At 41.9% G+C, this 27,774-nt stretch overlaps 1 protein-coding gene across 6 annotated transcripts; it reads left to right on the forward strand.

Moving 5' to 3' along the window:
- The first annotated feature begins 1,647 nt into the window (after positions 1–1,647).
- Positions 1,648–26,628, forward strand: secisbp2l (SECIS binding protein 2-like). Of its 6 annotated transcripts, none has more exons than XM_088640837.1 (18): positions 1,648–1,884; positions 11,530–11,717; positions 12,793–13,120; positions 13,441–13,567; positions 14,851–15,074; positions 15,550–15,574; positions 15,672–15,781; positions 16,323–16,481; positions 17,335–17,424; positions 17,904–18,071; positions 18,375–18,516; positions 19,078–19,247; positions 19,835–19,967; positions 20,176–20,338; positions 21,291–21,511; positions 22,177–22,331; positions 22,838–23,057; positions 23,514–26,628. In XM_088640837.1, exons 1-18 carry the CDS (start codon positions 1,864–1,866, stop codon positions 24,143–24,145), a joined length of 3,276 nt encoding a protein of 1,091 aa, XP_088496963.1. In that variant the 5' UTR covers positions 1,648–1,863; the 3' UTR covers positions 24,146–26,628. The 6 variants fall into 6 exon arrangements, with proteins under 6 accessions (XP_088496963.1, XP_088496966.1, XP_088496962.1 ...); XM_088640836.1 differs by having other exon boundaries at positions 1,649–1,884; positions 13,438–13,567; XM_088640838.1 differs by having other exon boundaries at positions 1,649–1,884; positions 13,438–13,567; positions 16,350–16,481.
- The last annotated feature ends 1,146 nt before the right edge of the window (positions 26,629–27,774 follow it).

Raw genomic sequence — 27,774 nt, forward strand, 5'->3', positions numbered from 1 at the left:
TTTATGTTTGAAGCCTGAAATGTGGCAAAAGGTTGAAAAGTTCAAGGGGGCCGAATACTTTCGCAAGGCACTGTACGTATAACAGTGTGGATAGGTGGATCAAGCACTGTGCATTTGTCCAGCGTGTGCTTGAGGGCTGTAAGGCCGTCATTGTGGGGAATGAAGGTGTATAAGGAGGGATGTCCATGGTAAAAATGAAACATTCGGCCCTGAAACTGGAAATCATTAAAAAGTTGAAGAGCACGGTTGGTGTCCTTGATATATGAAGGAAGCCCTTCAACCAGTGGTCTCATAAGGCTGTCAAGAAAGGCTGAGATGTGAGTTCTGGGACAGTTGCATGCTGAAATGATAGGGCGTCCAGGGTTGTCAGTCTTGTGGATTTTGTGGAGGAGCCAAACAATCGATAATCTATACTTTGTAAGAGCATACATTATTTTTTGGGAGCGTTCGGAATCAATTAAAACACTTTCTTTGGTTAAGCTTAATTCCAACACTTGTTCAGCAACCATGAGTTTAAAAGTCATTTGTTGTTCATTCCTCATGCAGAAGCAATAGAAATCTGGAAAGTCAGCATTGTTAAAATATTTCACAATGTAAGTCGATGGACGTCTTTCTGCAGGTATTTCCTAGTCTGACCTGTTGTTCCACTTTGTTTGTAAAATTGTTTTGATATTTGAGTAGGCTAGCACATCCTAACTTTAAGGGGGGAAATGTTTTCACATAGTAGTTGTTCCAAGTCATAGATCATGGTTTGTATCAAGTAGCTGAGTTAACTATAAATAAGGGAAATCTTACATGAATCTGCAGTTAATTTTCACTGAGCTACTGTATGAGAGTACAGTATGTGTTAGCTTAACGGTAACCACATACTGTAGATAAATACACGGTTATATGAAAATTTAAAAAGCGAATTTAAAATGCTGACTGAGTTGCTTAAAGTTGGACACCTTTTTCGAGATTGTCTATAACGTTGAGGGAGTTGTTTTTCACCACTTAGATGGTTATTTTCCAGGCTGCGAATTTCAGAAAGATCTTGCAAGTTCAAACGAAAACAACAATTAGGTCTGCACCGTGTGAGCACCTTCCCTACATGAAATTAGTGCTTTATTATAGCAAATTCCAGCGTTTTGACAGTTACTTCATATTTACAGACATTCCGTTTTTGTCGCAGATACGGTTTTACATTTTGTATACGTTATTACATTTGACAGCCGAATCAAGTTGCTCAAATACGTCACAGTTTGACCTCTGCATTGGTATTCTCCAAAACTGGGCACAGCAGTTGTTTTCTTTGGTTCCCCCTTCTTAAGGATTAATTTGAATGTAGGTGTCTGCACCACTCACACGGAGAGAGCTTTATCTGCGTTCAAAACTGCACAATTTGTGGGTTTCATTTCTTCACTACAACAATGACAATTTTTGTTATTCCCGTTCTGGAAAATAACATATATATAGACATAAAACTAGTAAAATATTACATAATACATAAGCAGTTTTTAAGGAGGACTTGTCTTATAACTTATTCACATTAATTTGCGGGGCGCCCTTTCACTCTCCTGCTCGTATTACGTCATTCTCCTGACAGCTAGCGCTTCACGCCGCGGCGGAGGGAGTGTCGGACTACTTTTGTACCAGCAGAGCCACCGTCCCAGATGACTCTCCGCCCCCCTTTAATTTCCCCCTGTGCTTCTTCAGTAGAAACTCATTTTTTTCCATTGCAGGAACTGAGTGGTGGAGCTGCTGCTGTCAGAGCTGCACAGGCTGGGTGTGTTTCAACACGGAGATTGAAATTGACAATGAAGAAAATAGCCACGCTGTCCTGACAGCCCATCACGCACTCGGAGTGGATCTGTCACGCCAACCATGGACACCAGCGACAATAAGGTAAACGGCATTTACCGGGGAAATGGAGCACTCTCTTCGGAGTGGGTTTAGGCCCGAGTGGAACTTCTCGTGTTTTATCAAGACCGCCGCAACAATATATTTGGTTTTAAGTAATGAGCATCCTCTACAGCTGGCCGCGAAACAGTTAACATGGTTGTGGCTAATCGTTACTAGAAACCGAGTCGCAACGGTCGGAGTCGCTGGGTGGTGTTTGTAAATACTCTGTAGTTATATTGTTGCTAGCTGAATAAACTGCCGTTTTTTTCACTTGCCGTTCGGAGCTGAGCTCAAATCATGTTTTGAGTATTTTCGCTGCATTTGTTCTGTATTTGGATGGTGAATTCATCTGACGCCCTGTTAAAGGCAGTGTAGCACGTACCAGACGATCGGATCGGTAGTGTGACAAATTGTATTTTTTATTTTTGCGTTCTGAACCATATTGCCAGCTGAAATGCACAGTCTGTTTTGTATCTTAAAAAAAACTTATTTATGTGTTTTATATTGTTTAAACATGATTCTTTTGTTATTTATAGTAGTGGAGCCGTCTACGTCATCAATAAGGAAAAGAATGACGAAAGGGGTGATTACTGTTGTCTGTGTATGCGTTTATTGTATCTGCTTCGGTAGCACTGTAATTCATTTGTCATCCCATAAAGCTATTTGAGATTGAATTTAACACGAACAACGCTGCTTTCCGTGTTGTCATTTCTGCTGCTTGGTTTTGGGACGAATAGATCCTCCAGGTGTTTAGTCAGGGGTTGGGGTGTCTGCGCTGGAGTAAAACCCCGCAATTCGAGTCATTTTGTGAGTGCTGGTCCTGCCTGGAATGTGCAACTCCAAGCAGGAACAGGAAAAACTCGATCTGCTGTTTAATTGGACGGGACATCCAGTTCAGAGCTGTGAAGGTTCATTTCATCGCGCTGAAACCAGAGGCTAAGAACTCTTGAGTTTATCCTAAATGAATAGTTACAATTTAAAAAACGGATGTATTTTAGTAGCTGATATGTCACGGGTGCTATCTGCTTAATTTAAATGCGATGTGAGTAAAAATGCTACTTGTTGCGCGCATACACACTGTAACACTTGTCCATTTCTGAAGTTAGGCATCCGTGCTCTTCAGAAGTTTTCACTCTTGAGCAAATATTAGAAGCCCTGCATATACCACAGATGTTTCCGTGCCTTGTTGGGTTAAACTTGATAGTAGTTCTATAGCAAACATTGCTGTTGAGGTGTTTGGAATACATACGACAAGGGAGTAAAATAAACAAGATTTGTCTCCCACAAGCTATGAAGAAAAAAAGGGGCTGTATTTTATATTACACTAAGAAGTGCTCGTATTGAACTTTTTAGTATTGGCATGGCCTGGAATAAATCAGTCTTGTGCAGAGGCAGTGCTGTATTCTGCATTCTTCTTATTACCTCAACATTTTCTCTACATGATAACATTCCACCAAAAATGGAATCCTCGTTGTATATCTAGCCTGTTGTCTTTGCACGTATCCAATTCTTTTTAAATCGCATCTTGAGAGTCCTTCGGTTTATCCTAATGTCTTGTCAGAGAGGTCCAGTCTGTTCAGCAACTGCGACGGTCTGGAGATTTGACATATTCCTCTCGAAATAATGGTAAGGCTCTTCCAACAAATCATTGAAAAGTAGGTGGTTTTATTTTTTTAAGTCCACAATTCTACAGAGGTGTATTAATGTTTTCTCATTTGGGTGAGTTTTAACACGACTATCTTAGCCAGTCGTTACATTAGTGCCGAACTGCTGTTATTTGCAACACATTTCTCAAGTGTTAATTCTAGAGGAAGTGTCAGAATAGACTGTTGCATCCTTATATACTACATTTCAAGAACAAAAAATACTAGACATCAGTGCTAGAGGTCCTCACTTACTCTACAGCGACTGTAAAGAAAGAAGTGAGTATGTTAATTTAGGTGTTGTTTCAGAGATCATGATTTATACAAATTGCTGTATAAATGGGCATATCATCCGATGTGACGAAGCAGCACCTCTTAAGGTTTTAGCTTGAAAGAGAATGAGCTAATGATTGGGTTTGAAATGTAAGATTAGTTTACTGTTTCTCTTCTGTTTCTGCTTGAAGGAGAAATTTGAGGTTGTTAAGTGTCCTGTGACTTGCACAATAAATTAGCATGAGCACAGTGCTGATTGTTCTGCAAATTGAAATCACATGGCTCGTCCTCTGCATCTACTGTAAAAAACAGTTTTTTTTTACCAGAGAATATCGAAATAAAGAAACCAGATCAAGCACTCTGCCCCTCCTTATTAGTGTCAGCAGTGGCTTTTCTGCATCTGCTGGTGATCTCGGTACCAAACTTTCTGAAGACAATCAATCCATTTTGAACTCGGCCTCTTGCATTCTTTTCTTCATGTTGTTTGACACAAGCTTAAACAATTGGAGGTTTAATGTCGGTTCAATGAATAACAAGATAATAGGCACAACTCGGGAAGGATCCTGAAACCCTTTTTGTTTGAGCATTTTCATCTAGGAATTGGAGAGTTAAAATGATCAAGTCTGAAGCACTTTTACATCACCTCTCACAGCAGCGCCCTCAGGTCCAATTTAATTTTTTTATTCACACACTAAGGGCCTTTCCATGTTATCTCTGCGACAGCACATGTAGAATATGGTCAGTGCAGTTACAGGGTTCTCCTTTGACTCTGGTAAATATTAATGTTGTAAAGAGAAAATTGTATATTGTTATTTAAAACTGAGGAAGAACAGCAACATGGCTTTTAATCCTTGTTGTTGCTTATTGTGACCCTTGTTAAGGCATTTCTAATAAGGAAACAAGGAAGGCTTAGCTATTTACTTCACTTGCGCAATCTTTTCTAGAATAAAAAGAAATAGATCTGTAACCCTAGTGTGTGCTCTTTTTATCATTGTAACACATTATATAGCTACATTTTTTTGGTATTCTTTAACGTTCAGTGTTCTACTTGAAATGGCCTTAAATCCACACTTTAGGATTATCACGTTTGATTTCACTTGTTCATTGTGAAATAAAAATTAAGCATTCAAAAGCTGCCTCTCCACATAAAGTGCTACCCACAGACACCAGCACTAAGGGACAAAGGTCTGTCTGTGTACAGACTGATCTGCAGATTCTCATTCTATTGCTTTTTTTTTTGCACAGTGAGGGGAAAAAAAACCCTTCAAATTGTCATTAACATTCTTTATTCTCTCTCTATACCGTGTTGTATTGTTCAAGCAAGAGATCAAAAAAGAATGTTTTTGTATCCAAGTTCGAACGCCTTACTGCGTGGAATAATTACTGGTCTTTCTGCTCCAGAGAAGAGCAGGGCTGCCGCCGAAGCTGACTTCTGTTCACAAAGCACCTGAAGAAAGAAGGAGGAAAGTGAGATGTGTTGAAATTGTGATTTGTTGACACTGGGGGTATAAAAGATACTGATTTGCAAGACATTGAAAGCTGAGTTTACTTAACACATTTTTGGTGGCTTAGAAATTATAAGGAGGGGTTGTGGATTTAGTTCCCTTTCCAACAGAAGTGCTTCCTCAGTGTGAATTTCAAATGCATGCTCTTCCAGTCAGCCTATGGAGAAGACCAGGCCAGGGAAGAAGCAGTTGCACATAGCAGGTCTTATTTATTGAGCTGCAGGTTGTAGAAGTATCAACAGGTTGAACAAGGAAGTCTCCTCATGCTCTGAATATGGTTGTCAGGATATGGTTACTTTGTTGTCCAATGGTTAGGTTGTAACACTACAAGCTGTTAGACAGTTTAGTTAATTTTCCAATAACAAATTAAAATGCAATTCTGAATGGGGGGAAAACGCCCCCTTTTGAATGTTCTGATGTTGTGTTTATTTATTAGACATACATAAACAGAGGATCTACCTGCTTGGCCATAGTATCTGTACATATCTTGTAAATAAAGTCTTAACTGTAGTTTTGTTTGTGTGCACAGAGACAGGTACAGGTATTTGTGCCAGGGCACCAGTGCCACCTATCCAGCCTGCTATTTCACATGAGGGGAACCTTCCTGCCTGGACTACTTGGCTCTGTGGCAGCTGGTCCCATGTAAACGCTAAGGGCCTACTCTGTCCTGTCATGATAGGCCTGTCTGGTAGTGCAAATTCTGCTCTAGGATGAGAGTGTTTTGCCTTTTCTGCTTTGCCTTATCTTTGGTCATTTTTATTTTCAGCACTCATCAGTTACCCTTGCGTGCTTGGTGTTAGTGTGTTACGCCTGACCTTTTGCAAATGCATGTTTTTGCGTTTGCTTGCGAGTTTAGCATTTGGTAACCCTGAATGGTACTCCCATGCTACAGACAACTTAGCGCTTCGGTGATTACCCTGCTGTCATTTCACGTGAAAATCTGATATTTTGTTTTGTATGCAAAATGCTCCTCATTATCCTCTAACCTACCTCTTCACTGCCTTCGTATAATAGTGACTGTTTCTAACCTGCAGACTCAAATGTTCTTTGGTTCACAGAGTATAGCAAACTATTTTAAACCAAGTTATGTCAATGGGAGAGAAAGTGTTGGAATTCTTTGGTATGTTAAATTTTTTATAAAAATCCTTTTATGCCTACAGTAAATCAGAATCCTGTTTTCATAGTCAGTATAGCCTGCAGTTAAAGTACGGAAATACTTGCGTTAATCACGAAGGGAACAATGGTGTGCTAAATTTAGCAGCACTGCGTTTCATCTGTACACTAAGTTGAAGACTTAGGTGTTTCTTCTTTCTACAGGTCTGTTACATGAATACTTCCTTCACTGACAGCAAGCCAGTGCAGCAGGTACTGAGCAGTACATCCTTTACAGAGCTTAACGGGCGTTGTGAGGGTCCTTTTCCAAGTACAAAGGAAAGCTGATTTAAAAAATATTCTTTATCAGTGCCTGGATGAGGAAGCTCAACAGATGACTTAATAGTTTTATATGAACCCTAATTTGTGTGGAGAACCTATTCTGAGAAGGCAGTTTTTTTACCTCTGATCAGAACAGGAGAATACATGGTTATCTTTATTATTTTTTAAGGAATAAGTTTTACTATTTGTTTAGAAAGTGTTTTTATGGACTGTTGGGTTATATTTTCACATGCAAGTGGGTGTGTCAAGTTGAGCTTCTGAAGGAAAGAAGATTTTGATTTTGCTATGGAATTTGATGTTGGCTGATGATTATGTATAGTATCAAAGATACCATGAAAAAAAATGTTTTGTTGAAATAACTGGTCTTCCATGGAAAAGCCTGAAGAAACACAAGGATGTACAGATTTTACACTGTTCTCTAAAGGAAGTAAATTATTACCAAGATGACATGGCAGGTTGTTAAATATATTTATAGATGCAATGTTGATAATGTGGATAGATGGCACAGATTCCTGGTCTGTATTGGATAACGATTTGCGTCATCCTGGGACAGAAGCACACCTTGGCCTGGAACAATAATCAAGGTAACATGCTCAGGTTAAGGAGCACTTTGCAGAACTGAGAGGTGCTTATGTGGGTTTGTGTGGAACAGGCAGTGACTTGGAGCCTGTACTATCACTTGTCATCTACGCGTGACAAGACACGTCATGCATGTTTTGTGCGGTGTTACGGTGCCCTTTGGGCAACATGGTGAAACATGCAGTAGGCTGGTGTTGTGTGCAGGTGCTATCATGTGCAAATTCAAGGCAGAAAGGAAAGGGAAAAATTCTGTTTGGGTTATACAGTTTTTGGCAGGTGCAACATGTAATTACTCTAAAATACAATGGCAAAGGATTTAGGAAGTCTGTAACTCCTGTTCTAAAACATACCCAGTACAATATTTTATTTCTGTCTGCATAACCCATGTGAATGACCGGCGATGTAGAGAACCTTAAACAGCCTATAACATCTGAATTCCATGGTCAGCATGCTTGCAAAATATCTGGTATGTTTTTGTCATTTTAATTTGCAACTTATTGCATTACATTGAATTTGAAACTTTTTGGCACTGTCTTGCGTTATGGAACTTTTTATTATGTAACCTTATTTGCTTTGGATAAAGGTATCAGCTAAACTAGGATTACTGATAGAGCAAGTAAGAACATAGGAAAGATTGGCGAATGACAGGCAAGGGTGTTGGCCCATCTTGCTTATTTGCTAATTTAGCAGCTAAATGAATCCAATGTTTTATCTAGCTGTTTCTTACAAGTGCCCAGAGTTTGGGCTTCAAGCTTCAATCAGCTGGCTGGGAGGCCGGTTCCAGTGACCCAAGGCTCTTTGAGGAAATGTCTCCTCGTTCCTGTCCTAACTTTTCCAGTCGTGGCCCCCATGTCCTTGTTTCACTGCTAAGACTGCAAAGTCCCCTAGGTGGAACCTGGTTTGTACCTCTTTGGATTTTGAATACCTGAATCAAATATTGAGTATTCTTAATATAATTATCTGTGGAAAATTAAAATCTCCTAGTGATGTCACCTTTACTCCAAACCTTTCTGATCTCATCAGAGGCTCAGGTAGCTTCTTGTATATCTGTGTTGAGTAGTCTACAGGGCTGTAGGTATAAGCCCTTTGAGTTGAGATTTTCCAGTTTAACCTATATAGATTCTGTAGTGCCTGTACCGTCTTGCTTCAGTTCTCTAGCTTGCAGGTTATGTTTGCCCAACATCGCCACTTTTTCTGTCCTCTCTGAAAATGTGTACATATTAATTTCATTTTCATGCCCATCATACTCACCTAGCCCTATCTTTTACTCCTGTAATGTCATGATTCCCTGTTGTATTCAATCAATCAAAGTTTATTTATTAAATGCACAACGATACAGCATACAGCAGTAGTTGCTGGCAATGAAGTGTCTTTTCTACGCGTTCATTTGGGGGGGAGGGGGATACAAATCACAAAATTAGGTTACATAATAATGGATAATAATGCAATAGAAATTGAGTAAAATAAACTCAGAAAAAAATCAATATAAGTAGAGCTGTTATGTGTCAAGGGTGTATGCAATATGTTATGTCCAAGTAGTGCAGTATGCTGAATACAATGAAAACTGTATGTCATTCCTTATGCTTCTAGCATTTAGATGTAGGCAGTTAAGAATGGGTGAGTAATGTGTTCTTGGTATTGCCCAGTGCTTTTCTGATCCCTGCCCTCCAGTTCCCCAGTTCAAATCCTCTTCAGTTACTATACACGTACTGTACGTTTCCCCAGCACATTGGTTCCCCTCTGGTTAAGGTCCAGCCCTGCCTTTTGTTGTACCGGTCCCACCTGTTCCAGAAGGATGCCCAATGTCCCATAAAACTAAACCCCTCTTCTCTGCACTGGTCTTTTATCCACCAGGAAATCTCCAGATTTCCTCTCGCTTCCTTAGGCTTGCATGTGGTACTGGTAGAATCCCTGAGCAGCCCCCCCAACATTCTGCCTTGAGCTCACAAGACAAAACTTTAAATGTATTTTTTTCCAGCCCAGACCATGGCAGTTGGTTCAATTGGGCTTCTCGGGGACATCTGGACACCTGGGCCCGGGCAGGGAATGCACATTATAAAATGCAGAGTCATGACGTGTTACTTTCCAGGAAAGTAGCAGCATGTAGTGATGTAGTTCATAATTTTTAAAATCAGACTGGATAAAACATATTGCACCTGACCGATACATTGTTAAACTGCTTAACCAGAAATCAGGAGAACATTCGGCAATTCAGACTTTCACAACTGGTAAAGACAGGGCCAGGTATGTATGACCTAATTTAGGGTCAGTATCGGAAGAGTCTTTTCCCTTTCAGAATGATTGATTACACATTTTAGGCTGTGCTATGTGTGTATGTGCTGTGAAAGTAATTGGGTTCACTGTTGCTGCAGTATCTCTGGGAAGACTGATGGGGCAAAAAGACGGCATGGTACTGTAGGTCAGATACACACCCAGATTATACACCATTGTGTTGTTTTTTATCCCACGGCTGATGTGACTTTACTACTTAAGCAATATATAATTGTAGTTTTTAATGAATAATTCATACTAACCCTTTTACCATTTGAGCAAAGTTGTGAAATATTTTTTTTTCCCCTGTGGTGTCAATGTTGGAGAAGCTTAATTTTGCACAGGATGTGAAGGTATAAAGTGATATACAGTAGAGTGTCCATTAAAGTGAGTTCGCCTCACCCCACACTTCCCAGCTCAGGCGTCTGGGTCACTGTTGACCTTTGTCATTCTGTCTACTCTTTTTTTGTCGTCTCGTGTCTTTGTCTTTGTCGGTCAACTTCAGCAGCAGTCCATACAGAGTGGATTGTGTATGGTGGGAGAAGTCACTTTTCCTGTTAATCACCAGGGGGAAAATTTCTCCTGCATTTTGCATGTGGTACGGGTACCAAGAATACAGCACGCAGAGAGTTTTACTCTAAATTTGAGCAGGACCTCAGCTCTGGTGCCTCTGTGTGCGAGACTCTCTGTGCTCCTGGGCCTCCTCGTGACCTGAAAAATAAACTTTAAACTATCAAATCCATTTAAAAAAGGTGGCTTACAATTTCTCTTCCATAGTCATTTTATCCTTAAAGTAAAAGGCTATATTTTTGTCAATATGGTCTCCAGTGGTCTATTTACAATATCAACTAGTAGGGTGGTCCTACAGATTCAGAAACCCCACAATCCCATTGATGGGCTCTTCAGAGACGAAAGGTTTCAGATATAGTCAGATTAGTAGCATGGTTAATGTATTTGCAATCAACATTTTAAAAGACTGTTTTGTTAGCATGTTATTGACAGTAGCAGGTGACACTGCATGACTTTACTGTTATGCATAAATCACAGTTTTATTGATCCCACACCTCCACTGACCCTCGTACATCCGCTGTTCAGTCTGAGCTCTGACACTTCGAGATTGACCCATTTAAACCCAGTTTTTTCTCATTCCAGTGGACTTATTGCTATCAGTTGATAGTGCTTTTTATATTGACATATGAACTTGCCTTTGTGTAATGTTCAAACTTGGGCACTCCTTTTCGCATCGGCTGCCCTGAACAGGAAAGGAATGTGTATAAATAAATCTGTTGTGTTTTCAGAATTCATTTTGGCAGTTCCAAGGTTAACAATACCTGTGTGCAACCTTTTAACACTGACACCTTATTTTACCCTCATAAAGAGTGCATATTTTCCAGAGGCAACAGAAGATGATAAAAACCTTCAAAGGTAGCAATAAAACTCAATACCAAGTTCCCCAGTTTTTGATTTACACGTTCAGAAATGCTTTGTTTACTACTATAGAAATACAGTATGTTAACTGCGCTTTTATGGTAAAGGAAAAACAAACTCCTTTTTGTAAATTCGTAAAATGCAAAAAAAAAATTTTTCTTCCAAAGAGGAACTTTAAATTACATCTGAAAGAGGTGTGGTACATGGAACTTCACGACTTCATTTTTTTGGTACCCTTTTTGACAGTAATGCCCTCAAATTTGTGACGGGGTCCGACAAAATAAATCCCGATTGGCAGGGATAGCACCTGCTTCCTTAGATTTCTGGAGACGTTTTAGTAACGTCATGATGTTGGCCAGGTAACGTTCAACACTACCAGCCCTGAATTTATTGAATACTGACTGAATGGCCTGTTATTGTAAAAGTGACATTTTTTAAATATTTATCTCGGAGGCAAGTCTGAATAATTTTACTGAAGCATCCTGAGAGACTATCCCTTTTTGCCCCCGCTCAAGGATGTGAAGCTCTCTGCCGAAGTGGAGCCCTTTGTGCCACAGAAGAAAGGCCTGGAGTCGGCGCTGGTGACGATGAGCCTGCCTGGGGACGGGGCAGGGGGGAGCAGTGCTGGGGGGACAGAGCCCACGGCAATCCCCAGCTATCTCATCACCTGCTACCCCTTTGTACAGGAAAACCAGCCTAACAGGTACCCTAGGCCCATGGGCTTGCATTTTGAAAACATCTGTTTTTGTTTTCAGAAAGCTTCTTTGTTTTACATTGTAGTTTACGAGCTAGCAGGATTTGCTTTAAAAAATAAGGACAAAAACTGATTTCAAAGGAACTCGGTAACCTATGAAAGTTAGATGTGATCCTTTGGGCCCTGAAGGCTCCCCAAAAAGGTAGACTTTCTTTATCCTAAACCTGGAGGCGACTGCTTCTTCTCTTCTTAGTTTCGCTCTTTGTGCCAACGATATGCACGCAGGGCTGGTAACTTGACTCACTTCAGCCAGATTACAGCAGCAGCAGAGGGGTCTCTGAATGAGCTGAGCTCAGAGCCATGTTGCAGTGTCCTGGGCTTTGAGAGTTCCTCTGCATGCGTAACGAGCTGCTATATCCTGCACATTGCCCTGCTGTTTCCTTCCTGGCTTTCTTTACCTCTCCATGATGAACAGCACAGGAAAAGCCGGTTAGAGAGCTGCCTGACGCATTGTGTTGGTATCCCAGTTGGTCGTTCTACTTGGTGTTTAAAGGAAAGTGTTTTTTATCACTAAACCTAGGTGAATGCGTCTGCCACTTTGTCTTGCACCACAAAAAATGAAAAAGCGTTTTTGTTGATAAAAAGAAAGATTGTAGATTTGTTTGCATATAATGAGTTCAAAGTATTTTTTGTATATTATGTCAAGTGAGGCATTAGAAGAACATAGGAGATATGTCTGTAAATCATTTGTAAGTAATAAACCATAAACACCCCAACGTAGGCCTGTCCTGCTACAGTAATGGAGGTTTTTTCTCTCTTAAGGTCGGCTTTGTTTCATAAAAAATTGTAAGTGGAATTATTTTTGTTTCTGCGACAACTTTTCTAATGCTTTGTTAAGTGCCAGTTTTGATATTTTATTACGTAAACCTCAACCCCTTTTGATAGTTTTAACTACTCAATGATGGAGTTCATCTTAACTGGCAGATTAACTGCGATGTGTGATTTTAACAATCCATTCAGGGCTCCCGAGCTGGTGTCTGTGACTGCGTATGCATGTCGTAACGACACTCTTCCTCCCTTGTAGGCAACTTCCCTTGTACAACGGAGACCTCAGATGGCAGCAGCCCAACCCTGGCCCTGGCGGCCCCTATCTGGCCTATCCCATCCTGCCATCCCCCCAGCCCGCCGTGTCCAGCGACTACACGTACTACCAGATCATGCCAGCGCCCTGCCCCCCGATGATGGGCTTCTACCAGCCCTTCCCCGCGCCCTACGCGGCGCCGGTTCCGGCAGCGGGCATGGTCAGCGCCGTGGCGGCGGACTGCGGAGACCGCCCCGCGCCCCCCAGCCAGGCCTTCCCCGCGGCCGGCCAGAGAGGAAGGGGGGTCATCCGGCCCGCGGTGCTGCCCAAGGTGAGGCCTGGCGGGAATCGGACACGGATAACTGGTCACTTGATAGTGGGCGCCAGGCTGGTGGAGGCGGGTGGAGGGCAGTAAAGAGAACGGCACATCTCCTCTCTGTGTCCCTGTAAAACAGGTCAACTGGCCTGGGAAAAGAAAGATTTGGAGGAACCGTGGCTGTAGCGTGCAGAGCACGAGATGAGGATGAAGAGAATGGAATCTGTACGCGGCTTTAGGTTGCTCACAGATTCAGTCCCATGCCCTGTCATTGCTGCTGTTTTAGTGGACTGCTCCCGGCGTTTGATTTCTGTGCATTTCTGTTTCTGCAGCAGCTCCCTCAGCCCATAAGAAGTAAGAGGCCTCCAATGAGGAGCGTTGCGGTTCAAAAGGAGATCAGTTCCTCTGGTCCAGACGGCAGATCAAAGACTGTGCTTTTAGTGGACGCTTCCCAGCAGACAGGTAACTGTCACATGGATCCTTTCACTCAGATTAGCTAATGTTACCCTGGCCTAATTCAAACAGAAGCCTCTCAGCTTTTGAAACGAGTGGCATTATTGTTTTATTTATATGTACTTGTCATCTAGTGGGGATTGCGCATGCAGCACGTGACGAGTTTCGTCAGAGCTCTGCTTGTTTGAGAGCCAGAACGTTGGTCTCCTTGCGTGTGGATTAAAAGTGCAGACCAGATTTCAGTTTCTTCTGATGTTTGCTTTTGATTTGATGTCATAAATCCTGCGTTGAGAGTATTTTTTTTTGTGTGTAGCTGATTTGAATTGCCTTATAGTCTTGTCTGTGACTTGGTGACACCACTGTAACTATTTTAAGACTTAATGACCTGAAGAAGGCTTAGTGGCACAATGCAGGAGTTGCATAAGTGTATGAGGATTGCAGTTGTACTAAGTCTACTTACACACTCGCAGATTAGTTTTTTTTTACTGATTTATAAGACATGGGCTGGTATATAATCTCTACTAAATATGATGTGGGCTATGCCCATTAAGAAGCAGTCATTTAAGAACATAAAAAAGGTTACAAAAGAGAACCCCATTAGCCCAAATGGTAGTTAGTAGTTAATTGATCCCAGGATCTCATCCAGTCATTTCTTGAAAGAAGCCAGGTTATCAGTTTCAACAACATGGCTGAATATGTTGCTACATACTCCCACAACTCTTTGGGTACAGAAGTGCCTCCTGTTGTCAGTTTTATATGCACTGCAACATTATTTTCTACTTGTGTCCTCTGGTTCACGCTTCATCGTTTATTCTAAAGAAATCCACTGGGTTGATTTTATTAGTGCCTCTGACGGTTTTGACAGATTCCAGAGCAGTGGTGTTTCTTTTTGTAAAATTGTGACCAGAATTGTACAGAGAATTAAAATGAGTAATCTGTTATATGATTTTAACACAACATCCCTTTATTTAAACTCTACTTTTTTTCCTCAACAGTTTTTTTATTACTGCTGCATGATTTCTGAAAGATACATGCAATATGGCAACAAGTAAAATTTAATTTGAAAACCAGTCCTACTGTATATCGATGACTATGGCCATTCCTGGCACACAGAAGATAAGCCGGATTGCTGACTGAATGAGCTTATTAAAACACTTTAAGAATTGCAGGGAGTTATTTGTGGAATGTTGCACTCCGGGTGTAGACTGACGTGCTACAGTAGTTGCACATTCATCGCGGTCTGGGGTGGGGCACCTCCGTCACCGTGCTTGTGCGTTGTCTCCGCTCTTCAGACTTCCCGGGAGAAATCGCCAGCAAGTCCCTGTTGGAAAGGGCCAGCCCCCTGCCGTGGAAGTCGAAGGCGCGGCGGAGGAGGGCGTCGCAGCCAGCGGGGGAGTCCTCCAGCGAGCATGGCGCCAGCGAGGCGGACATCGACAGCGACAGTGGCTACTGCAGCCCCAAGCACAACCAGGCCGCCGGCCTGGCCTCCAGGACCACGGACTCCGCTGCCACCGCGGTACGAGGAGCAGGGCTTTCTCTTTCCTGTCCCCGGCGACCTTTACTTCGACGCAGACAACCATTGTTGTGTGCGTTTCGTATGGCAGCTGACCCATTTATTTTTGTTCACTCCTTTCTTCTTACTCTCATCTCCTTAACTGAAGGGAACAGGAAGGCCAGGAATAAAACTGTCGTCAGTGCGTTTGTCTCCCCTACATCAGGGGGTGTCTCTCATGGTCCCTCACACTGCGCCATCTTTCTTTACTGGGCCTTTGTAGTAGATCTGCTCGCCAAAGGACTGTTTCTTCATTATTGCACTTTGTCCCGTTAAGCTAATTTTTTTTCTTTTGTGAGTATACAATGAAGTTACTGTAACTCCCATAAGTGGGGGTAAAAACGAGTGGATATAGGATGTTATCAGATTGTTGAACTTGCTTGTCCACTGCAGTTGTCCTTTCTCTAATAGCTGGCTTGTTTTTGTTTCCTTTCTTTAGGGCGGGGAGTCTGGAGTTGCGACAGGTAGTCATTTTTTTTATTTCACAATACTTATCTTTTCCCCAAAAAATGAAAAGTCTTAATCTTATTTTCCTAATTTTTAAAATATCGGTTTTTACAGCTGTCAGCTGGGTCAATGTCGCCTCTCAGGTGACTCAGAAAAACTGGATGGACAGGAGTTCAGCCTTTCTTAGGGCTGGTAGAGGAACTGATCTAAGAAACTACACACAGGTATGCTAATTACTTTCAGACCGCAACTCGGGTTACACTCAAGGCCACGCATCAGTGTTTTAAGTGCTTTTTATCACTGAGGCTATGGGGATCTACAGTAAGTCGTTTATTGAGTTATTTTGCCACAGTTTTAGACTCTGGTGACTTAATGAAATGGAAAGCTTGTGTTATGGGCCATGGCCCAGATCAGAACCTTTGAATACTGTTCAGATTTGCTTTGGCTTATTTAGGTTTACTGGCATTACTCAGTTTTAGCATCGAGTGTTAATCTTTTTAGGAGGATCTTCACATTCGGGAGTTTTTCATTTCAGAGTTGTGAAGGATTTAGTCACTTAAACATAAAGGTTACACAAGAGAAGCTAGACCGTTAGTTAATTAGTAACAAACTAATCCAAGGATCTCATCCAGCTGGTTCTTGGAAGAAGCCCTTTTGAATAACTGTTTTAAAAATAAGTCGTATTCTCTCATCCAAGTGCAAACAATGAACGGCATTTACAATGGTGTTTTTCTGCAGGGCTTTGAAACTGAAACTGTTTTCTAGGTGGCTGCACGTTTTAATCTCATGAAGCTTGACTTGCAGGCTGGCTATCGAGGCCGCGCACCGAGCACCTCCTGTGAGAGAGGGCCAGCCCTGCAGACCAGGAGGCCACATGTCAACCGGCCGCCGGAGGCTGCACACAGCGCAGAGCTGTATTTCGAGGTGAGACCCGTTTCTGTACTTGGAATACAAGTACAACAGTGCAGTTCTTACAGTAATCCTGTGTTGCTTGGCTGCCGTAGGTTTACATTTAAAGAGGAACTGCAATGCTTTTTTAAAAATATTTGGGCGTTGGACAGAATCGGCATTGACGAGCCCATTTCAAACTGCAATAACCGTAAAGTGCACACAGTAACTTGTCACACCTCCAATTATCATTGCAACAAAGACACAAATTGTCCAGGTGTGTGTGTTCTGCGATTCAGAATGAGGCAACAAAACGTCCGGTGATGTGTTCCAGTCCTCTGATACTGCAAACAGGCAGGCTTGTGAATACATCTCTTTTAATCCAATAGAAATATTGCTCTCAACTTTGAGATGGTCTTGCAGACAAATACAACTTACTTGTTGGCTCTGCAGATGCAGATCATATTGGAACATTTCTGCGGTGAAATGTCTGCAGCACAACCTGTACTTATTCGCTTGTATATCCCATTACATTCATCATTGTGGTGACTAGTGAGCAGGAAGGGCTATGTCAGGGTTGCAATTCATGTGAACTCGAGTGTGAGTTTGTGAGAACACGAAGACTTACAGTACTTTGACAAAGATCATGATTTTGTGCTTAATTTGTAATTTTTGTCTGTAACGTCAATTTTATTTTGTTACAGAGATGTAATAACTAGTCTGAGAAATTAGGACTGCAGTTTCCCTTTAACTTGTACTGGCCTGATATTCTCCTAATTTAGAAAAGCCAAGCTTCTTTAAAGGAAGTTGTCTATGTTTTGTTTTGAAAGAATTTAACATGAAATGTTGCATTTCTTTTCTGTAAAATGTTACATGAATCCTTTTCTAGGATGAAGATGAGTTTCCTGAACTGGTTTCTGGAGGAAATGCTTTGAAGATTAGGAATGAGCAAATACAACCAAAATTACCCAAAAACATTGTAAGCAATGTTCTTGTGTGTGTTCATACTTATTTATTGTTCCTTGGTATCTGCATACCGTAGATCCACAGGTTCATATTTCATATTATTCCACATGGAGTAGCATAGGTAGATGGTAAAAGTACAGTACATGCTGTGGCTTTTCATATTAAACCAGACTATAATTACATATTATGACATCAGCCTATTGGTACATTTAAAACTGAGCAGGGAACACTTTACCCAGAGAGCAGTGGGAGCATGGAACAAGTTACCCAGCAAAGTGGTAGAATTTGATGTCCTTTCAGGAAGCAGCCAGATGAGATCCTTGTATCAATTAGCGATTGACCGCTCTCCTGCTGTTCTTAACAGGAAGAGCCGTGTTCCTTGCACAGGCTATAAAATCTTTTTATTGTGGAAACTTGTGGTAATTTCACCTTGTACTTAAGTAAAAGGCATTAAACACACTACCTGACTCTTTTGTTTTTTTTCCTGTGTAGCTGGAGAACCTGCCTGAGAACTCTCCCATTAGCATCGTGCAGACTCCCATCCCCATCACCACCTCCGTGCCCAAGCGAGCCAAGAGCCAGAGGAAGAAGGCGCTGGCCGCGGCGCTGGCCACAGCGCAGGAGTACTCGGAGATCAGCATGGAGCAGAAGAAGCTACAGGTCAGACGAGGGGGCTCTCCGAGTGAGCGCAGAACAGGGTGGCTAGTGGGACTCTGTTCCCTGCACTGCAGAAGACCGGTGTCAAAAAATTCCCTTGTATCGAAGAAAACCACCCAGTACTTTTTAAATGCATTCTCTAAGACATCGCAGGAGTTTTTTCTTACCCCTTCTTTGCTCTTTCCTGAAGAGCGCCAGGCCTCTTGTCCGAGGGCAGTATATCCGCAGGTCCCTACTGCTGGGGTTGGTGTGGCCGGGGCGCTGCCACTGCAGGCCTATGACCGGCGGTTGTGCTCTTGTTTTCAGGAGGCGCTGACCAAGGCGGCGGGGAAGAAGAGCAAGACTCCGGTGCAGCTCGATCTGGGCGACATGCTGGCTGCCCTGGAGAGACAGCAGCAGGCCATGAAGGCTCGCCAGCTCACCAACACCAAGCCCCTGTCGTACACAGGTACAGCAGGCCCACTGCACGCTCCTGCCTGTGGCAAAGCCAACCAGCCAGCAAAATGTGGAGCAGCTCATGATGCGCGACTCCAGGGAATATTCTTTCCTTCCTGAGACTAGAGGGGACACCCACTAATCTCGAAGGGAACAACCTTCCTTAAACACTCGAGCCTCCTTCTTTGTGACAGATGAACTTTCCTGCAAAGTAAAAACCAGCACCCTCTTACTGTTCTCTGTGCAGTACTGTAAATTGAGCCATACTGAATGTATTGACAGCTTAATGGATCGGCATTAGGGTTTGGATTTTTAATGGTTCCCCTTGGCATTCACAGTCGGCAACATCTGTTGTCCGTATCTCGTCCTTTTGATTTTATGTCTCTCAGAAGACAGGCAGAAAGTCTTTGCCATTACTTAGTATTTAATTATTATACTAAACATACTAAACAAAGGGTTTACCTATATGATTAATGTTATAAAACCAATAACTTTCAGATTCTTTGCAGGTTGTGGCACTGTGTTTCCTTGTGTTGATGGGTTTAGCTTTGATTTTTTTATGTTCATGTTCCAGTTGGGACCACTGCCCCCTTTCAGTCAAAGGACTCGGGCAACAAAATGTCTGTGATAAAGAGTCAGCCCTATACTCCTCCTCACAACATCCTGGACTCCACCGCCCCCCGAATGAAGCGAGGCAAGGAGAGAGAAATTCCCAAGGTCAAACGACCGACTGCACTTAAAAAGGTGAGGAACTGAGAGGGATGATCAAAATGTATATCCAAAGTAATGGCCAGAATGGATATTGGACTACACTTCATTTCACCTGCACAAACATTTTTTGTAAGGCTTCCATTTTCAAGCACTGGAATAATAAAAATGTGACACAGCAGGTTTGAAGCGACTAGGAAATACAAGCCTCCCATTAGCTGTGCGCTAATCATGCTGTTGCAACACGTTACTTTTCACAGAGTTCAAAGTAATAGAAAACAAACTCAGACTTCCATGAGTGATATTTTATGTTCATATCTGAATCAACAAGCATTTTACCCCTTGTATCTGCATCTCACTTTGAATGAGTAACACTTTTCTGATTGCTGAGAAGCTAAGCCTTAAATTAAAAAAAAATCTTACAGGGTGTGGAGATCAGTGCCTTTTAGAGTGATATTGGATTTAGTCCCTTTTGTAGCCAAAATCTGTTGGTTCTAATGGAAAGGCATTATGGCGAAAGCACAACTCTGTTCTTAATTGCAATCAGACCTTAAAGCACCACCTTTCATGCACATTGACCCAAGGTGTTAAAATTATTCTCCCAAACTGTTTTCTGGTTCCAGATCATTTTGAAGGAAAGGGAAGTGAAGAAAGGCAAGTACTCTCTCGACCACAGTGTCCTGGGCCCAGAGGAGCAGGCAGATGGAGAGCTGCGTTTTACTGATGACCAGAGCCATGAAGGAGTGTCACAGGAGGGTGAGTCTCTCTATACCGCTCTGCTCCGATAGTCCTGTGCTCTCTGAAGCTGGCTGGCCTTTTTTAATGGGATTGGTATGTTTATTTTTAAAAATAAAAACGCCAGCTTTGAAAATGAACCCCCCAGTTCCACGTGGGGGAACTGTGTCTACAGGACAAATGTTCTGGGAGAAGAGTTTGAGTGTGTGACCGAGTGTGTGATTTGCAGAAAATGGCCTGAGCATGCCCAGCGATGCCTCTCTCTCGCCGGCCAGCCAGAACTCTCCATACAGCATCACCCCTGTGTCCCAGGGCTCTCCGGCCAGCTCTGAGATAGGAAGCCCAATGACGGCCTTGGCCATCACCAAAATCCACAGCAGGAGGTTCCGAGAGTAAGTGCTTCAGCAGGAAAGTGTTTGTACAGGCATTCAAATCTGAATAGGGAACAGTAGACCCACCATGTCACATCCCCAAATTAAGCTACAAAAAAGTTTGTTTTTTTCTAAAGAACACATACTGCAGTTTCACTGAAAATTACATTGTGTGTGTGGTCCATTTATGCTGTCAAGAGAATGTGTAGCAGTATCTTGATCAATGCTTTAGACTGGAGCACATCTAAAGCTTGGAGATCTTGACCGCATGGGTTAATGTTATGGAGAGAAAAAAAATGGATTAGTTGTTCAAATTCTTTGCACGCCCAAATAACATATTGGTTCAAAAATATATTGCAGAACTGAGAGGTCCTCTGTAAATGCCAATGGGCTCTTTTAAAAAAGGGCTATACAATAAAGGATTGTGCAGTGTATGGTACCAGGGGGCTGCACATTTGTCTGGGCTCAATGCATTGTATGCTGCTCTTTACAAACAGGCTATTGTTGGCAGAAAAGTCAACTCGTGTAAGCACTTTGTTCCAGCCTCCCCACATCTTACAGTTCATGCATTTTAACAACCTCTGGACACCCACATTTCTGTATACTCCTCTATTTCTGCCTCCTTCCTCTCTCTTTAAGTTATTTCAACCCCCTGTATCTAGAAATAAAAGCTCTTTTTTTGCACTGCCCTGGAGATAAAAGCTAGCTGGTAGCACATACAGGTGTTTATGCCACAGGAGTTGCAGTGACCCACGCTCTACTTACTAATTGCAAAACACAATTGCTCAAGTATTCAACTGCAGTGTAAAGCACTGTTTAATTTGACTTTGGATTTCTGCTGGAATCCAACAAATGTCTTTTTGTTCCAATAAGTATCTCTGCAGATAGTTTATTCCGATCATTGCAGTGTGTGGTTTGTTGCTTGGACAAATGTATCGCATGGAACTTTCCTGACGTGTCCTGCCTTGCACAGGTACTGTAACCAGGTCCTGAGCAAGGAGATCGATGAAAGCGTGACGCTGCTTCTGCAGGAGCTCGTGCGCTTTCAGGAGCGCGTGTACCAGAAAGACCCCGCCAAGGCCAAAGCCAAGAGGAGGCTCGTGATGGGCCTGAGAGAGGTCACCAAGCACATGAAGCTGCAGAAGATCAAGTGCGTCATTATCTCTCCCAACTGTGAAAAAATCCAGTCCAAAGGTAAGGTCAGAATCCAGTGGAGCCGTGCCCTTAATTCAACCAGTGAAGAGGCCTGATCTGCTGCATAGTAGACTAAACAGTGCAGAATGGCTACTGTGTATCACCCAAGTTGGGATTACACTTCAATGGTGGGTGCAGTGGGTCCTGACCTACATCAAAAGTGCTTTGGCAGATATGTGCTGTATAAATGTGATTACTGTATTTATTCGAACACAAGCTTATACAGAATATAAGATTGTCATTTGTACCCCCTAAACTTTTTGATTAATTATTGTTAGTCCTATTGGTATTCCAATTGTTTCACAAATGGAAAGGATAGTTTTAGCAGTGCCTGACCACAGTGATTGTAGGGCAGGCAGGCAGGCCAAAGATGTTCACCTGGAAATTGCAGTAAGAGCATGCTGTTATATAACTGGACAGCAGAGGGCAGCAATTGTCAGCTTGTCTCTACCTGGTGGAGTGTTACTGCTTCTGAACAAATGCACCATTATGTAAAGTCTGCCTTCACAGTATTCCTTGATCAACAATCAGGCAGTAGCTGTCACCAGATATCAGTAAAACCTGGTGTAAGTTAGTGATTTTGTGTTATTTTTGTTTTAAAAAAGTGTATTCTGATTACGCAATTCAGAGCTTTGCTAATCGCCTCTCTTGGTTTCCTTGATCAGGGGGTCTGGATGAGGCCCTGTACAATGTTATTGCCATGGCCAGAGAGCAGGAGATCCCGTTTGTGTTTGCACTGGGCCGGAAAGCTCTAGGCCGCTGTGTCAACAAACTGGTTCCCGTCAGCGTTGTAGGAATCTTCAACTTCTCTGGGGCCGAGGTGAGAGTTTTGTCTGCAGAGTGCAGTTCTCTCTGTACCTGCACCTGCTTCCTGCAGGGAAGTGCTAGTTCTGTAGATGTGAAGCTCACAGGTACAAGGAAATAAGGAAATGCTGACAACAGTGAAGAGTCTGCATGCAAATCATGATGCAGACTGCCTGGGGGGCCTCCTGAGTGACTCAGCTGGTAAAGGTTGATGTCTGAGAATGTCCAGGTGTTGCAGGTTCAAGCCTGGGTCATGTCATTAGATGTTAAATCAGTGGTCTTTATTTACAGTGCGAGAGGAAATAACCCTAAACAAGCAGATACATAACCATTGCTGGAAGCCCCTGCTTCCTACTGTAGTTTTTAAATCGTCATTTGACCTGTTCTCCCAACTGGTCAGGTGACTAAGGGTAGTAGGACATTACCCACTGGAAAATACAGTTCAGAGCAGAGCTTGCTATTCCTTCAGTGTTTAAATAGCATTGCATAACGCTTGAAACTGACTGTTGATTCTTTCTCCAGGGCTTATTTAATAAGCTAGTGTCACTCACAGAGGAAGCCAGAAAGGCTTACAAGGACATGGTTTCAGCACTGGAGCAGGAGCAGGCAGAGGAGGCGTTGAAGAATGTCAAGAAGGTGCATAACCACATGGGCCATTCTCGAAACCCCTCGGCCGCCAGCGCAATCTCCTTCTGCAGCGTCATCTCCGAGCCCATCTCCGAAGTCAACGAGAAAGAATATGGTAAGTTCTTGCATTGCTGCACAAGTTGTTTTTCAGTCTTATGAAGTCTTGTTTACGCTTAAGAATAGGTAGTAACATCTGAATACCTTCAATTCTTTTGTTCATTCTGCGGCTAAAAAAAGATTTCATTGTGCCTGTTTCCTGAATTCTTTTAAAGACCTGCATCACACATTGCAAACTGGACTGGTTAGATTCCTGCATCCAATAGTCAGTTCAGTAATATACAACCTGCTTGAATAACCAGCCTCTTTTTAAGTTGCTCGAAACCGGATGTATTCTATTAAGAAAACTGTCATTCTTAAATATTTCTAATATGTGAAACAACAAGCGGAATTTATTGTTGTTTACATGGAATGATTGCTTTAGCAGCAACAAAAAGCATCAGTCAGCTTGTACTGTGTGACATCTTCTATTTCATTACTTCCTCTTTTTGTTTTCCCACTTTATCAAACTCAGAAACCAATTGGAGAAGCATGGTGGAGTCTTCGGACGGCCTGGAGGCCCTGGAGAGTGAGAGAGAGCCCCCAGGTAAGACAGCTGGCAGCGAGAGTGTGAACAACGCAGCTGCTGATGCAGAGAGTCAGGCGCCAGCCCTGTCCCTCCCGTCCACCCCTACGGTGACCTCCGCGCCCCCCGCCTGCCAGCCAGGGAAACCTGGGGTGGCCGTGCTGGAGAAAGAAGAAGGGAGACCCGATGACACGTTGGAGTGGGCCTCCCAGCAGAGCACGGAGACCGGGTCGCTGGACGGCAGCTGTCGGGACCTGCTCAGCTCCTCCATCACCAGCACCGCCAGCACCCTGGTGCCTGGCATGCTGGAGGAAGGGGAGGACGAAGACGAGGAGGACGAAGAGGAGGATTACACCCCTGAGCCCATCTCAGTGGAGGTCCCCCTGACCAGTCGGATCGAGTCCTGGGTCACCGAGGCGCAAAAGACGCTGGAAAATCTGCAGCTGGGCAAGAACCAGGACAGCGCCGAGGAGGAGGAGGGCGGGCCCAGCGAGGAGGAAGAGCTAGAGAGCTCCGAACAGACGGATCCTGTGCTCGACCACAAAGAACAGCCACTGGAGCCCAAGAGCGTACCCTGTTGACGGTCCCCCCCCCCCCCCCCCCCCCACCGCCTCTCCCGGGAAAACCAGCCTCTCCGACTCGGGAGAATGGTTGCGCTTGTTTTTCTGAACTGCGACGCCAGTTTCACATCCGTTAACTCAGGAAACCTGCAAAAACCAACAAACAAGAATGAAAGGCATGTTGACAAAGTTTTCACCTTCGTTTTCGATAAAAGGACTCTTTATCTCCACTATAGGGAACTCTGTTTCAGTTTTTGCTCCTTTTGAGCTTTTATTATTGCCGTATTCTGAGGACGATGGTCAGAATCATGTTGTACACCAGAACCTTGCAGTGATGCAGTAGTCGGTGTGTGTATGTGTATGTACATATGTAAAAAATTGTTCTTCACTTGTCAATTTTTAAATAGTTTAGAGTAACCTATATCTTGGCATTCTAAGAGGAAAAAACATTTTTTACTCTGAAATACTTAATCACTTATGTTCCTAGATTATTTTAGTTCATTAGCACATTAACATAGGTATTTCTGTATTTATTCATTACTTGCACATCAAGGTAAAATTACATGTATGGTGTTGCACTTTGTTTCAGGAACATTTTCCTTGGGTGCAAAATCTCCAGTTGATGTTTGTAAATGGCGTACAACGAAGTAATATGCAGATGTGATCAACTGCAAACTTTCAGAAGGGCATGAAGAATTATTTATGGTAATCTTCTGATGAGGATAGTTCTTGTTCCAAATTATTGTTAGTGAAAGACCGCTATTATCCTCTTACCTCAATATCTGAACATTGAAATACAGACTGCTGTGTTTATGAATGTCTGTGTATGTGTATATATAATTACACATACAGAGAGGAAGGTCTTGAGCTTAAATATGATCTTATAGGCTGAAAGTAACCGTGTGATCTAATGTTAACAATCAGTGTTTCCACATTAATTTATAACGTTTCTTTTTATTAACTAATCTTTCATTGTAGAACTAATGGAGATAGGAAGACGGCCATTCCACCTATTTTCTACAGAACAGAAGTTTGTGGTGTATGAGGTCTTTGCTTTTACACTGCAAACAAATCAGGTCCACTTGAGTAATTGTTTCACTTGCAACTGTTGTAAATCAAAAATATACAACGTATAGAAATACTAAGCTTTTTGGGGTATGTTGTGAAGTTCTTATACTTAAATCTCTATTTTTGAAATGCAGATCCTGAATTAATAAAAAAATATTAAAGTTGAAGCTAAACCTTTTGAACAAAATCTTCATGTACATAAAATGTATAGGTGACTCTAATATCCCATAACCTGTAATTTATTATTTTGGTGTTTAAAAGCTGGGGTAATATATTGCATGAGTCATTTTTACTATTCTTGATCCTTTTGTAACATTTTTCCGTTCCTATATGTACAAACACTTGGTGTCATACTCTGGGGTAGATTTGTTTTAGAGTTTTCACAAAGCATGTTCAGTATCACGATAAAGCTTTTGTCTGTAATTTTGGTTTACATCACGTTTCATACACTGTAAGTTGATTTTTATTTCGGATATACTTCATTTGGGTGATTGTCTATCAATTTGTCTGGTTTGGAGTGTAGACAATGTGCTAGTGTTACGAATCTGTGTGGCAGCACGGCTGACTGCAAGTTTGATCCCTTGCAAAAGGCCTCCGTTTACTCTTGAAATCTGTTCACTTGGCAGGAATAAAAGGAAGGGTTTCTTACTTGCACATAGTGATGGAGCTATGAGTTCAGAACAGGACTGCTTCTGTTGCTTATGGACCTCTGTCACAGGTTTTTAATATCCCTTAGTGAATGATTAAGCTCTGCCTATTACCTTGTCTTTCAGTTTCCACCTTTACACTTACCACCACTTGCACAATCTGAGGTGTGTTAATTAAAAAGTAATTTGTCTTTTAAGATTGTAATTTTCGATCCTGATTTTTGGCTTGTATGACTCCACTGTTCTAGATGCAGTGCAAGTTCAGAAAGTATAAAAAAAATAAAAATAGATCATTTTAAAAAATGCAAATTATTACTTAATTTCTATTACTTAATAAATAGTATTAATTTGTTTTGTATGGAAAAATTGCCAGTTTTGGATGATGGACTTTTCTCCTTTTTGACTTATAAAGTTTTGAATTGAGTTCCCATGGATGGGGAGGGAAATTTTTTTTTTTTCACAGCTTACTAATGTTTTCCAGGGTAAAACAGCAAAAGGGTTTTTTAAAAAAGTCATAAATTCAGTCCAGCTGGTTATGTTAAAATAGCTTTGGTGTACACTTTAAATTTATCACATTATACTTTGATAACAGGATCATTAAAAGGCAGAAGTTTCCATATCCATTTATGATGAAGGATTTTATTGTTGGATGAATGGTACTGTATTTGTTCCCATGCTGTCATTTTTTTACAATGTGTGCATAATTAGTAATAATAGCAACTGCATCATTTGCACTATGTAAATACTAGTAAACTTCTTTCTGTAACTAATAAAATGTGAAAAACTGTTGTTTGAAGCATCTTTTTATGATCTACTGGTTGTCTTTGTATTACTGTTAAAGTGTTTCTTTTAATCTGTACAATATTGGTAGACTTTATATATTTCACATACAATTATCCAGTTTTGTCTATCTTTATAAGTAATTAAAATAGTCTAAATTGTTTGTTCAATGACACTCTGTGATTCTTCTCTTTGTAAAAACTTGATACATGGGTTTAACTTTCTATAATTATTCTGTATTTAAAAAGTCCTACAGTCCAGTGAATGAAGCACATTTTCACAAGCAGTGCGAAGCAGCTACTGTATGTGTGAAACCTTCCAGTGTTTACCAGTTGATTTTCTTACCATGTTTTAATTCTGGGGTAAAAATAAATTCAAAGTACCTGAACAATGTTAAAAAGCATTTTCTGATACATTTTTTTTTTAAATAGCCATACTAGGAGATAGTTGCAAAGGAACAAGTAATAGGTTTATTCCATGCTGAAAAAAAGAAGAGAGAAAACAACATTTCGGCCGTGGAGCCTTCTTCAGGTGTCAAGCAATCTCTTTTGTGGACTTTTACTGATTTTTAGGATTCCAGTCTGTCTGCCGTGTGCTGTGTGGGTGCAATCTATCCACTCCAGATTGCATAGGTAAAAGGAGCAGAGGTTGGTAAAGTCTGTTGGACTTAGGTGGATTGGTTTGCATATCTACAAATGTAGCCATGAGATCTGTTTGACATCCATTAAAAATATTGAATATTTTTTCTAATGCAAGACAGTAAAGGACTTAAAGAATGTGCAAGAAGGTTGTGACTAGCAGTATTAAAATTGCCAGAGCTTTGTTACATGTTCTGGATGAAGGACCTTTTTCTATGGTCTTCTGTTGCTGCGTAAGCATTGTTACAGCTTCAGCTTAATTCAGATCTGCTTGCATCCTGCCACATCTACCACCGGAGTTCTAGCTGACATCTGAGCCCAGGGAACATATCATTTTCCAAACCAAGATAGGCGCTTTACACTAGGGGTGGTTTCGCATTACAGGACAAGTGCAAAGAGTTTGAAAAAGCGCAGTATTTTTCATGTAGCAAATCTGTAATAGTCACTGTTGTGTGGAAAAAGTCTATCCATCCTCGGAAAGACACTCATTCCTGATATGGGTTACAAAACCCAGAAG

Source organism: Lepisosteus platostomus, chromosome 7 (assembly GCF_059453375.1).
Source record: "Lepisosteus platostomus isolate fLepPlt1 chromosome 7, fLepPlt1.hap1, whole genome shotgun sequence".
NCBI lineage: Eukaryota > Metazoa > Chordata > Actinopteri > Semionotiformes > Lepisosteidae > Lepisosteus > Lepisosteus platostomus.

Coding starts and splice junctions, on each gene's coding strand:
- secisbp2l (XM_088640836.1), top strand. CDS start 1,864: ATGGACACCAGCGACAATAAG. Junction 15,075..15,549: donor CGGACTCCGCTGCCACCGCG/GTACGAGGAGCA, acceptor TCCTTTCTTTAG/GGCGGGGAGTCTGGAGTTGC. Junction 15,575..15,671: donor GGAGTCTGGAGTTGCGACAG/GTAGTCATTTTT, acceptor CGGTTTTTACAG/CTGTCAGCTGGGTCAATGTC.